The sequence below is a fragment of the Carettochelys insculpta genome, chromosome 14, assembly GCF_033958435.1.
Source record: "Carettochelys insculpta isolate YL-2023 chromosome 14, ASM3395843v1, whole genome shotgun sequence".
Taxonomy (NCBI): domain Eukaryota; kingdom Metazoa; phylum Chordata; order Testudines; family Carettochelyidae; genus Carettochelys; species Carettochelys insculpta.
The window spans coordinates 5,042,355-5,055,944 of NC_134150.1; the positions used below are offsets into that span (position 1 = coordinate 5,042,355).

A 13,590-nucleotide genomic window follows, 5' to 3' on the forward strand; every position below is an offset into this window, starting at 1 on the left:
TGGGAAAGATGCTCATTATCACAACTAAATACTCATTAGAACTGATAGTTTAGCATCAGTAGTTGCATATTCTAAGAGCCCATTCAATGTGAAGGGTCAGTTTACCCGCCTGCAGACCCAGGGGAAAAATATTTATTAGTGGGTTTCAATCAGAGCCTTTTTTTTTTTTTTTTTTAAACAAAAGCTGGTACTCAGCCGTCTTCTCCACCCCTCACAACTCCCATCAGCGCATCCTATGGTTGGGGCTGCCAAGGTGCCAGTACTTCGTGCCAGCAAGTACTGGCACACAAAAAAGCACTGGATAAAGTCATAAACCTCATGTCTTTATTAAGAACATGATTTTTAGTGTCTAGCAAAGTTATGAATTTAAACTGCACGGCTTCTCATTTGAAGGTGTTGTAGAGGAGGAGGACAGAGGGGTCAGACAGAGTGTGTGAAAAGCATTCACCCATGAGTAATATGATGTTTTTGTCTTTTATCATTTTCCTGTGTGAGGTCATTTGAGGACACAGTAGTACTCTAACCCACAGCCTTGCATACTGAGGCATTTATTGCATAGTATGAGGGGTACCCTCACCTGTTGTGACAGGAATGTGAGGGAGGGCCCATGGATTGTGAAAGGTTTGTTGTGAGGGCATGCTGATTATTGTAGCACTGGAGAGATATCTTCAGGCTTTGCATCTGGTACTATGGCAGGGTTGGGCACCATTTTAAGTTCTTAGCTGTCTGGAGAGCTTGCTTCTGATTTGAGCTTGGCCAAAATGGGGGAAAGGATGCTTGAAGGTATAAGAGTGAGGTTGGGGGAAAGATTTCTTTCAGGATGAGGTCCCCGTGGAGGATTGCTTGTAATGGTTTAATGATACCGTATATGAGTTTCATTGTGAGATGGCAGGTGACAGCTGAGGTGTGTAGTTGGTGTGTAGCCCCACCATTGAAGTAGTTTTTCTTGGGGTCTTTGGGTGCTCTGTTCTGGGTAGTCTGTTTCTCTGATGGAGCTAGTGAAGGCTGTGTAAAGGAATGTATCCTGGAAATTTCTCCTTGGGGCATGTTCTATGGCATTTGAGTGTCTGGCAGTAAATAATGGAATTCTTGGGGTGTGTTTGGGTTGGTTAGTGGATCCGTGAAGGTGAGACTGGGGATCAGTGGATTTCTTGTCGATGGTTGTGTGTAGGCTTCCATTACTGAAGCTGCTCATAAGCCTAGGAAGCTGATGTTTGTGCAGGGCTGTTCTGAGAACACACTACTGTCTTCAAATAACTCCCCATCCTCACCAAACTCATCATTGGAAGCAAGCTGCCCACAAACGAGGACCACAACTCAAACCGACACTAGATCCTGTCGGAACAACAGCTACACAATTGGTAGATAATCTCCACTGCTCCAGTGCATTATATGCACAATGGGCAGCATGGGAGCTTATTAATTTTGTCTGGAGTCTTCTGTGGCACATGCTAGATAAAAATGCTTGTATGCCTGTTATGTACTTTGAGTCTAGGTCTCCTTTCTGCTCGTGTGCTGAAATCCTCTCTGGGTTGTTTGCTATAAATAAACTCTGGGAATGCGTGCCTGTGACCTTTCATCAGTAAGAAAAAGACTGGCTGATGGAGTGGTTTGAGGGGAAGTGCCAGGAATTAGAACAGCTAGTCCCAGCTCAGGACACCTCTGGTGTCTGTTAATCCTACTTGGGAAGGGAGCAAAGGGGAGGGAATATCTATAGCAGGCAAAGTGGTTTGTGCCTTCGGTTGCACTTTGCACATGAACCCTGGATGTGAAGTTCACCTTTGAGGCCTTAAAATAGAGCTCTGGGCCAGCTGCTCTGCTGGGAGCTGATATTTAAAGGGGACTGGGAGGCCCAGAATCAAATCCTTCAACCAGCAGCACTGTACTGGGCTGACACTGAGCAGGCTGGCCGCCCAGCCTCTCCAGCACCTCATTAAGCTCTCTCTCTTCTGAGGAATTAGCCACTGTTTCACTGCCAGTGCTTACATTAGAAGAGAGAATTTTGTGCTTGGACGCATGCTCAGCAGCTGTCTGGTGTCCATCCAGTACAGCACTAAAGCGCATGCTTGGCTTTGAGCGCAAGAGTTCCGCTGTTGACATGCTCTAGCGATTTGCAGTGTGGGGTCTAGACCCCATGGCGCCTGGCAGGATTGAGCCCTGCCTGTTCTGGGCTGTGTGATGGAGTGGAGGAAAGGCCTGTTCCACAGTCTGTGATGTGAACGATGACAATTTCAGCAGAGGGGCCAAGGACTTAAAGGACCAAGGAAACCCAATCACAACAGCTGGTTTGAATTGAGACATGGCAAACGAAAAGTTTCCGCTGCTGCTACCCATGCTGTGCTCTGAGGACAGAGAGAACTGGACTCTGCAGGTAAACGCAGCAGCTTTCACTATCACAAAGCCATGAGATGAATGGGCCGGGCTGCCCTTTCACTCACACCCCTGAAGTACTGGCTGGGGGAATTTTGCTCCACCCTGGATAAGTTTACCCAAGCAGCTTCAGGTGGAAAAACACCCCACCACCCCAGGTCAGCACTGGTAATTGATCCATTTGTGCTGCACATGTCACACATGGCTGAAAACAATCCAAAGGGGACTGTGAAAAATCAGAGCCTTCCACTGATGCCAAGGTTAGGGTGACCTCAGCTTTGCTCTCATGAGAGCACAGGTGAAGCACTCCCACTCTGCCACCACTGGGTTAGCTTCAATGGTGGTTTCAAACATGGGAGCATTGGTGGAGACATGCCGCCAGCACCTGCCAGGGTTTACACATCATGCCAGACTGACCTACTCTGAGCTGGTTTATCCCTAGGCCCCTGTGTTCACCAGCACTACCACCATGACTGCAGCTGGCTGGCCTGAGCCAGTGGTAGCAAGGTGTGCTGATAGACAGTCCACATGTGGCAGTGGCACTGACAAATCCTGTGCTTCACGGTGCCCTTAGCAGGTACTCGGAACACAATCTGCCTCTGGCTGTATGTTAGGAGGAGACTGATCAAGAAACTGGCCTGGGACTCAGGAGACCAGAAGTCTGCCACTGCAGTGTTCATTCATTCAAGTGGATATAAAAAGAGAGAGCTGCATCTCATAGAGGTGGAAGAGACCTTGGGACATCATCAAGTCCAGTCCTCTGCCCTCTCGGCAGGACCAAGCACCATCCCTCTCCTTGCTGCCCTTTTTTTTAAATCTATTTGCCCCAGGTCCCTAAATGGCCACCTCAAGGATTAAGCTCACAACCCTGGGTTTAGCAGGCCAATGCTTAAACTGCTGAGCTCTCCCTTCCCCCAGATACCGTGCTGGTGGTTTGCATTGGACCATGGAGACGGTAGCACAGGCCTCGACAGAGAAGTCAAAGTTGCTGCATTGGGTTTTGCGGAGATGGATTGTTTTGTTGTTGATTCCACCTTCTAGATGGCCTATGGGGTAGTTTGGATTGATTATAGCTCCTCTGCTGATAGGACTGCCACTGGTACGTGTAATTGATATGGGTAATACCTCTTTCTTTTGTATGGCGGAATATACATCCCTACAGTTCTCAGTGTTGTTCGAGAATCTTTATTGGAATGTAATACAGTATCTACCTGTAGCTTCAGCAAATAATTTGCTTTTGTCAAAAGACAGGTCTTTGACCTCGGCCTGTAATTCTTTAGGCATCCCAGAGGTCTGGAGCCAGGATACTTATCTCATAACCTCAGCTGTCGCTGTGGAACATGCAGCTGTGTCAGTGACACCTAAGGCTCTCTGTACGAGATGCTGCATAACACTTTTGGACAATTGCCTTAAAAATAAGTTTCTTGTAATCTGGTAAGTGATCCGTGAGAGTCGTTAGTTTTGTATAGTTATCAATGTTATGATTAGACAAATGCGCAGAGTAGTTAGCCATGCGCAATAAGAGGGTAGAAGAGGCATAGACTTTTCTCCCAAACAGATCCAGCCTTTTGGCATCCTTTTTGGAGACTGTGGATTTATACTGGGGTTCCTTAGACCTCTGCTGCAATGATTCTACCACCAGAGAGTTAGGCTGAGGATGGTTGTGTGACCTTGAGCAAATCACTGCCTGTACCTACACATCACCAGCTCTAAAATGGCTACAAGAACGAGGGGGGCAGTGTGGATAGGGTGAGTGGGAGTCAGAGGGTGCGTCTACACTAGGAACTAACTTGGAAGTTAATTTCAAAGTTGGGCACTGCATCAAAGTAGCCAGCAGAGAGTCTACATGCATTTTCCCTTACTTCAAAGTTAGCTGGGAGCCCAACTTCAAAGTTCTTACTCCGTTCCTGGATATGGAGTAGTGCCCAACTTCAAAGTTATTTTTGTAGTGTAGACACAGCCAGATTGCTGAGTTTTAATCCTAGCTCTGCTAGTGACCCCTAATGTGGCCCTGGGCCACTCAACATCTCTGCCTTCATTTCCTCTGCTTTAATTAAGAGTCAGCAAGCCTGACTTACTGAGGGGTGGGAGGGTGACACAGTTCACATTTTTAACAGTGAGGTTTCCTCTGTGGGGACACAGGAGGCAGAGCAGCAGAACAATGTGTGGGCACAAACCTTTATGCTACAGCATGGGATTGTAGCACAATGGCATATCTCTTTCCAAAATTCTCAGGTCAACCCCATTCCTATTAATGTTTCTTCCTCTTTCCTCCTGCCCCCTTCTCATCTCTCAGCTCCCTCTTTTTTCACTGCCAAAGGAGTGCATGGCTATTATACAATTATGGTTAAGATTGTTGGTGCATCCCCTAGCCTTTAACACCCAGCAGTCGCATTCTGATTGGAATCATGGGGCTGTTGGCTGCAAATGCATGGAGAATAAATGGGATGGATGATATTTCGTGGGAACTGGAAGCCCTGTTCATGTGTGTACCCTCATCTTTTAGGCTGCTTTTTAAATCTTCTGTAAAAGCTCTGAATTTTCCTTCAATCAGTTTGCCACAGTTCTGGCTCCTGTGTGTTGCCTAATGGGTACCACCCAGGAATTTGCATCTGAGAACTCAAACACATTATCCCTGTTAGTTTGTGGCGGTATTAAGGTGCTCATGGGATGTGCAAGGATTAGGATCAGCAAGATCAGTGTTCAGAAAGGGGAGGGCAATTGGTGTAAATCAGGCCATGTCTACGCTAGATATTAAAGGTGGTTGTAGATATGCAATTCTAGCTATGGAAATTGTATAGCTAGAATTGACTTATCTGCAATTGACTTAACTGGCGGCCCTCCCAGAGATATCAAGGAGTACAGGAGTCAACTGCTAATTCCGGATAGTCCAATTTCACTCATCCCCAGTAGGTGCTTGAAACGGAACCCCAGAAGATCGACCCTGACCAGGACAATCTTCTGTGTAGTGAAGACGTGCCCTCAGAGTTAGTCATTTCCCACCAGCAATCCTTTATCTATGGTTGTGATCAGCTGAAACCAGGAGAGTTTGCTTTTACCACCCCAAAATCAGAAGAGTTCATTCATCTGGACCGGCCATGTCTTCAACCACAATCTATTGGCAGTAAAATGTCAGAACATTTTCTTGGTTTCCTCTGGTCAGAATGACGGGAGGTCTCAAGTCTTGTGAGAGGGTTTCTAGCCAAGCCATATAGAGGGAGCTGGGGCACCGCCCCTTTCTGCCTATTGGCATGGTTCTGGAAAGGAGAAGAAAAGAACAGAGAGGTAAGAAGAAGGGAGGAGACCAACCATTGCTATTTTTGCTTTGGAAGAGTATTAGCCTGTCTTTGAAGAGTCCATGTAGATTATATATCCTATTATCAATACCTCATACCCTGTGTGCCACCAACTTTAACAATTGCACATCTTCTGGGTTTTGTCCACAATACTGAATCCAGTTCCCTTGGAATTCTTTGCACTATTGGTGCTACAATAAGACTAGGCAGAACTTACGAACTTGACTGGCCCTATGGTTATTGTGCTATAGATACTTGCAGAGCCTGCTCCACAGTTTAAGACTCAGTTCCAAGGACAGTTTGTGTTAGGTCAGGCATTCATAAATGAATCCTTAATTGGGCAGTATGTGGCATGCAGCAACACACTGTGGGGTGGGTTAAGTGCTAGGGACTGAGATCTCAGGCTTGGTCAACACTGGGCAGGTAAGCCGATTGCAGATACACATTTCTAGCTATGAATCGACTTACCTGGCCGAGCTCACTTGCTCCTCATGATACTGAGGAGTACAGGGTTTGACTGTCAACCCCAGACAGTTCAATTCTGTGTGCCTCTACCAGGCACAGGAAATCAAATTCTACCAGGCACGTGAAATCATGTGAAGTCGATCTTCTGTGTAGTCTAGAAGTACCCTTATAGTCAGGGCAGGGACCAGAAAGAAGTTAAGTGAATTCAGAGTCAGCTGGCCTTGACAGAAGAAAGACTGAGCTTCCTGTGTCACTTGTGACCGACACTGTCTGGAGGGATGGGAAGAATTTCTGAATGAAGGGTAAGTATCAGGGGTAGCGGAGTTTGTCTGTATCTCTAAAAACAAGAAGTCCTATGGCACCTTATAGACTAACAGATATTTTGGAACATAAGCTTTCGTGGGCAAAGACCTGCTTTGTCAGCTGCATGAGTCGGGGGGGCGGGGTCTGACAAAAGATTATGCTCCAAAAGATCTGTAAGTCTACGAGGTGCCACAGGACTACTTCTTGTTTCTGAGTGAAGGATAGTCTCACAAAAATCAAAATCTAATAGCATCATTGATGCAGGGACACCTGGTTGCCTGTGGGTGATCTTATGAATGTATCCTCCAATACTGTACCTGCTAGGCCTTATAGGCCAGAGTTTCTTGTGGAATCCAGCACTTTTGCACCACTTGGGAGGAGTAACAGGGACCAAAAAGTAGGTGGGCCTCCCTCTCTGAGAATTCCCCAGCAATGTGACGTTGTCACCTTGCATAGACCCAGAGTAGCTCACTTCTACACACACCCTCGGAATAACAGTGTTGTGTCGACATACCCAAGAAGACCTCTGCATACCACATGACTCCTGGGGTAGTGCATACACCTCATGGAGAGCCATTGTTTTAAAGCATCTCTGAGGCTGCTGTAAATTGTGTCAGGACTTGTTGCAGTATTTTTATCTGGGCTTTTCTGCAGATGCTACATAAAAGGGGCAGTATATTTGAGGGCATAAATGGATTGGTAGTATCCATTTAATTCTTAGTATGTTGAAGGGAGAAGATTTAGAGACTGTTTCTAAAGTAATCTATCCAAGAACTAAAATAGCTTGTAAATAAACTGACTCACCAGAGAAGACAGTAGATAAAAGGTACTCTATGGACCCTGATCACTTTGGGAGCTGCTATTACTTACATGGCTATGAGAGCAGCATCCCGGGAGTAATCCAGCAAAATCTCATTCAATCTCACTTGTCGAAGTGACTAAGGAGCGAGAAGTAAAGATCACATCAGCACAAAGTACACCACTCAGTGTCCACCTGGAAAGTACATGGATTTCCCTGATCCGACATGCACTGTCCCCTGTGGGAGTCATTCCATTAACTTATGTTGGTCCTGAGTGCAGGCTGTAGGGCTGTGGTCATGGGCCAGACACAGATGAGATCTCGGAAACTCAAGACTGGTCCACAGGACTAAGGATCAATCGTGAGTGTGACTCAACCTGGTTACCAGTGACCCACTAGCTGACCACACTGGACATTCCTCAAGGCAGCCGGGTCTACCTCCTGACCATGTCCCCAGTCAACCCTGACACCTCCCTTAACCTGTCCTGAGAGGTGTTTCCTTCTAAAACTTTTTGGTCCCTCCCATTGCTTCAGTGTGGAATTAGCTTTAAAAAACTCATCACCGCAGCAGAAGAGCACACAGAAGGTCCAGAATGCAACCAGTGAAGTGAATGCCAACACTTCCATGGACATCCAGTGTTAGAGGATTGAGCCCAGAGGGCCCCTAAATCATTAAGGGCCCAGTCCTGTAAGGTGCTAAATGTTACTGCCTTGTAGCAATGTTAATGCGAATGGGGGTGCTCAGCAACCCACAGGAGGCTCTCAGCACCTTGCAGGATCAGGATTCTGGAAAATCCTGGAAGCAAGAAGAGTTTTTTGAATTTTGGATTAGGACAGAAGAATCCTTTCCAATAGCAGTGGAAATGTCCCTACCTTTGCTTTGTTTTTATTAACCTCCTCATCAGAAATCTTCCAGGGGCAGTCACGCCTCATTTCATTCACCACAGCCTCATCCTTGAACCCATCGTTCAGCCTGAAGGGGGCGATCAGGTCATCAAATCGCTTGATGCTGCAAAGAAGTAAAGAGCATGAGAGGACTGGAGCTCTAGCCTGACATTTGCTCTATTGGATAAATGCTACTAGGGTGTGTGAACATAAGAAGAGCGGGGGGGTATCATTAGCAAGATGGCAACTGTTATTTGTTGCTGTCGTCTGAAGAAAGATCAATGCACAGCAATGGTCAAGAAGGCGAACAGTGTGTCAGGGACTATTGGATAGAAAAATAAGATAAAGCATATGATAATGCCTTCATGAAACACATGATATGCCCACACTTAGAATCCTGCATGCCATTCTTGTCTCCCCATCTTAAAAAAGGACAAAGTGATGCGATCGGGTGTTTGCACCGCACTGGAATGAAAAGGGTTAAAAACAGACCTGGAAGAGGGCTGCCTGACGAACCAATGAGAGGGAGCCTATCAGGGCTCAGCTAGGCCCTATAAGAAAAGCTCCTGGGAGAGGAACCTAGCTGCCTGCTAGTGAGGTACCTTCGGCAGAGCAGTGTTGGGGAAAGACAGGGCAGGCCGGGGGAGCGCTAGTCTGAGGAACACCCAGCCTGAGACCCAGCAGGAGAGGACTGAGGGGTATTAGGGCTGCTGTGAGGCAGCCAGGGCAGGAGACAGCAGCAGCACCCTTGCCAATGGTGAGTGGCCATTTCAGACTGCAGTTTGCCCCTGTGAAGGATGACAACAGGAAGTGGGTCACTGAGGCAAGGTGGAGATGGGAGGATTGGGGATTCTCTGGAAGGGGAGAACCCCTGAGTGCAGGGGCACTGCCATGGGATAGTACTGCAAAGGAAGAGACACTGTGATCTGGAAGCAATTTGGGTCCTGACGTAAGGTGGTGGAGCCATTAATAAGAGGAGGCAACAGCATTCGAGGCATCAACTGGAGAAGGGTACTTCACATACTGGACTGCGTTAATTCCCTGAGTAACCAGCAGGAGGTACTAGTTACTGATTCAGAGAAGGGCAACACAGATAATCAAGGGTATGAATCAACTTCCATATGAGAAGGGATTTAGAAGATGAAGGTTTTTTGCTTTAGAAAACTGATGAGTAAGAGAGTATATGATGGAGGTCTTTAAAAGAATAATTAGTATGGAAAAAGTGAACAGAAAAATGTTATTTACACTTCCCCACCACACAAATACCAGGGGGTCAGCCAGTGAAATTAACAGGCAGCAAGTTTAATACAAACAACAAGATATATTTTTTCATGCAATACATAAATTGACCTGTCATACTCATTGCTATAAGATGTAGGGGTCATTACAGCTCAAAAGCCGAGCATGAGTCAACGGTGTGATGCTGCTGCAAAAAAAGCAAATACGATTCTGGGGTGCATTAACAGGAGTGGTATGAGCAAGACACAAAAAGTCATTCTTCCTGTCTGCTCAGTACTGATTAGGCCTCAACTGGAGCACTGTGTCCAGTTCTGGGCCCCACATTTTAGGAAAGAAGTGGAGAAAATGGAAAGGGTCCAGAGAAGTACAACTAAAATGCTGAAATGTCTAGAAAATAAGACGTGTGAAAGAAGATTAAAAGAATTGGGTTTGTTTAGTTTGGAAAAGAGAAGGCTGAAAGGGGACATGATATTAGCTTTCAAGTACCTAAAATGGTGTTACAAGGAGGAGGGAGAAAAAATTATTCTCCTTGACCTCTGATGATAGGACAAGAAGCAATGAGCTTAAACTGCAGCAAGGAAGGTTTAGGTGGGACATTAGGAAAAAATTCCTAACTGTTAGGGTGGTAAACCACTGGAATAAATTGTCTAGGGTGGTTGTAGAGTCTCCATCATTGGAGATATTTAAGAACAGGTTAGATGAATATCTAACGGGGATGATATAGATGGCGCTTGGTCCTGCTATGAAGGTAAGGGACTGGATTTGATGACCTCTTGAGGTCCCTTCCAGTTCCAGCATTCTATGATTCTTGGGGATGGTATGATGGCCAAATGTATTAATGGGTTAACAAAATGCTGTATAAGCTCATGTTGGACAGCAATGGACCTATTAATCAAGATGGTCAGGCATATAACAATCATGCTTGGGAGCCTTAAATTTCTGATTGCTAGAAACTGGGAGGTGATGACAGGGGTACAATCTCTTCAGCATTGCCCTGTTCAGTACGCAATCCCTGAAGCTCCAGTCCTGGCCACTATTGGGATCAGGATACTGTGCTAGATGGACTATTGGTCTGACCCCATATATCTCTTCTTACATTCTAATAATCTTCTGAAAAAGCCTGTTTCACAAAAATTGAAATTTCTCTTTTCTTTGTTGAAAAATGTCCATTTTTCCAGTAGGAAAACCAAAATGACAGCTATCTGTTTAGAAGGGTCTAGTTGATTTCACTGTCTGCTGCAGATTTTTACTTATGCCCATTTCAGTTCTTCCAAGATGGAATTGTCTGGAAATTTCACGTTTTGGGCCTTTCATCCCAATGCATGATGATTTTTTTTGAGAAGAGATTTCCCTTTTCGAATAGATTAGTTCAACTGCCCTGGGAACTTCAGTCCTGTGTTACAGATCAGTCCCTTTGTTGACTACCTCAGCCAACTGAACAATCCTATGGAGATGTTACCCTAATGGTTTCTATTCATCCTTCTATGTCCTCCATTCATTCATTCAGTCCATCTTCCTGTGGTGATGTGGGCAAAACCAAGGCTGAAGCTTGTTCTCTCGGCAGCACTGAATAATCCTGATCTTCCTCTCTCTGTGTTGAGAATAGGGATGTAAAATCCTATTTAATGGGTTAACAAGTTAAATGCTGGGGGCGGGAAGCTGGGGAGGTTGCTTGGGGTGGAGTACCCCCACCTGCAGCATGCTGGGGACGGGGGCTGCTCCAGCACAGCCAGACCAGCCTGGCCTAGTCCCAGGCATGCTGCTGGTGGTTCCACTCCAGCTGGGCCAGAGCAGCCCCTGTCTGTTGCGGGGGGGCTGCTCCATTCTCCCCAGTGCCCCCCCACCCTGGGCCGCTGCAGACAGGGGCTGCTCCGGCCATGCTGGAGTGCCCCCTACCTGCGGCAGCCTTGAGAGGCTGGAGCAACCCCCCGCCCATGCCAGGCTGGTGCTGCTCCAGCCCCTATGAGTTAACCATAATTGATAAGCCTCATTCATTTAGGTTAACTGATTAATCATTAACATCCCTAGTTGAGAATGGTCCTGTCCTGCCAATCCATTAATGTCAAATGCTAAAAAAAGTTACAATCACTAGATTTTTCTTTTTTAATAATATGAGTTCTTTTAATCTGCTTTCTGGTATATGAGCCTTTAGGAAACATATTTTCAAACTTGTCTCAGTATGCAGGAGGGCTGGATACCTATTTTTTTCCTTTATATGAAAACTGAGGTTCTTCCTTAGTAATATGGCTGGAATCTGCGACCTTGCATAAATCGCCAAATACCATGAGACTTGTTCTGAAACTGTGACAGTTTATAACACAGATTTTTTGTGACTGAAGACCAACATCAGTGTCCAGGATGGGCATGCTTCTTCTGTATGAAATTCCTTTAAAATTTAGGAAATGGTTGGGTTACGCTTATGGTTTCCTCTTTCTCTCCTCCAAACTTCATGTGCCCTATCTGGTAGAAGCTGAACAAACAAACAAACAAACAAACCACACACACACAGACAAAAATAACTTACTGTTCAGGGCGTGGTTTCTGGTTAATGTCTGGAAGGACATGCACCTCATGGAACCCCAGGCGGAACTTGCTCAATAAAGAGACAATCCTGTAACAGGAAAAAAAGGGGGATTTTTAAAAAAATCTACTCATTTTTTCCTACTCAATGGTTTACTGACCATCCCAGAAACACTCTCAGGTGATCTGAACACTTGAAGATTCAAGGGAAGCAATCCTGCCTAGTGGCTAGAGCACTCGGATGACCTGAGTTCTAGTCACAGCTCTGCCACTAGACTGCTGAGTAACCATGGGCAAGTAAATGTGCCTCAGCTTTCTCTATCTATAAAATGGGGATATTGTTACGGATCTCTTGTGGTGTGCATGGAGATTTATAGGTGAAAAGTTCAAAAGCAGAATATTACTATAAATAAAATATGTGTCTGTTTATTGAGGCCTGCAGACACAGGACTTGTATTCTCTACTCTGAATGCTCCATTGCCATCCATTCATGGTAGTAATAACTTAGCCACATAGTAAATATTGGCATGGTCATACTCAAGGTAAAAAGAATCAGGAGGAGCTTTCAAGGTGTGGACAATTTTTCTTTTTCAGATCCATTGAGTATTTAACAATATCTCCCACCTACCATATTATACTACATGTTAATCTGTCTAATCCGGCACCCTGGGGACCTGACCAGTGTCAGACAAGAGAATTTGCCAGACCAGGGGAGGTCATATTGCCTAGTAGCATTACCACCACTTTCACTGCTTACTGGAGCCTTGGAAGATATGTAGCAGTAAATTAGAGCTAACTAACAGCACAGAACACTGAGAACCAGGACTGGTTGCTGTAAATAAACTTTATGGGACCTCGGGAAACTTAGCTACGCTCATGGTAAGTGGTCATCCAACTAATTAAAATCATGCTGGATTATGGATGGTTCCAGATGCGAGTGTTCTGTATTAGAGAGGTTCAACAGGTATATATTTGAGAGTCTGTCCGTTCAAGAATGCCTCCTAAACTGCAAGAGTTGGAACCAACAAATTTGATATGCAGCTTCCTCTTAACATAATTTGAAGCAGGCCAAGGCTTTGCAGTGTTGGAAAATGGGATGTGCCTGGAATGGGATTACTTCTCATAGAACTAAACAGAAATGAGATAGAAAGACCAGACAGGTAACGCACAGGAGACAGGCACCCTCATCCCGTCTGGGACTGCTCCAGCCCCTAGGTGCCCCTTAGGGAGGGCAAGGGTGGCTGCAGCTCTCCCCGGCTCCTGATTTGTACAGGGACATTGCTGGCTGTTCCCTTCATCAGAGAGTGAGGGGAAAGTGCATGGTTTGCTGCATTTGTCATTGTGGCAGAGGAGTGCAGGGGACAGATGAATCTGGACCTGACCCAGCCAGGGAGCATGCACCCCTCCCCTGGCTTTGTCTGGTGGAGCTGCAGCAGCCACGGAGAGGTGTTTCTCACCTGGCCCCAAGCAACTCTGGTGAGAGGGCTGGGGTAGTCATCTCTGCCGAGAGCAGCCTGCTAGCCTCATCACCAGCCCCACCTCAGAGCAATGATTTAAATGAAGTATGGACATTTCCATTGAATTTTCCAAATAACAAAAATTATCTGAGTTAAGATTCTGAGAAGTGCCGGGTAAATGTTTTAGTATCCTGTAGCACAGTGCAGAGTGGCATTTGACTAAATACTATCCCAATTACTGGTGACAGCTCTTTCT

General features: G+C 45.8%; 1 protein-coding gene and 1 long non-coding RNA gene across 3 annotated transcripts in view; one reads left to right on the forward strand and one right to left on the reverse strand.

Moving 5' to 3' along the window:
- Positions 1–13,590, forward strand: part of LOC142020827 (uncharacterized) — a 63,754-nt gene that overhangs the window by 5,539 nt on the left and 44,625 nt on the right. The gene's annotated exons all lie outside the window — the stretch shown is intronic.
- The window catches only part of SLC12A3 (solute carrier family 12 member 3), a 55,501-nt gene continuing 45,450 nt past the window's right edge, over positions 3,540–13,590 (reverse strand). Inside the window, exons 23-26 of the mRNA XM_075009040.1 lie at positions 11,882–11,968; positions 8,107–8,242; positions 7,305–7,372; positions 3,540–5,627 (exon numbers count right to left, since the gene is read on the reverse strand). Coding sequence (XP_074865141.1) covers positions 5,486–5,627; positions 7,305–7,372; positions 8,107–8,242; positions 11,882–11,968 — 433 coding nt within the window. The 3' untranslated portion in view covers positions 3,540–5,485. The remainder of the gene's footprint in view (positions 5,628–7,304; positions 7,373–8,106; positions 8,243–11,881; positions 11,969–13,590) is intronic.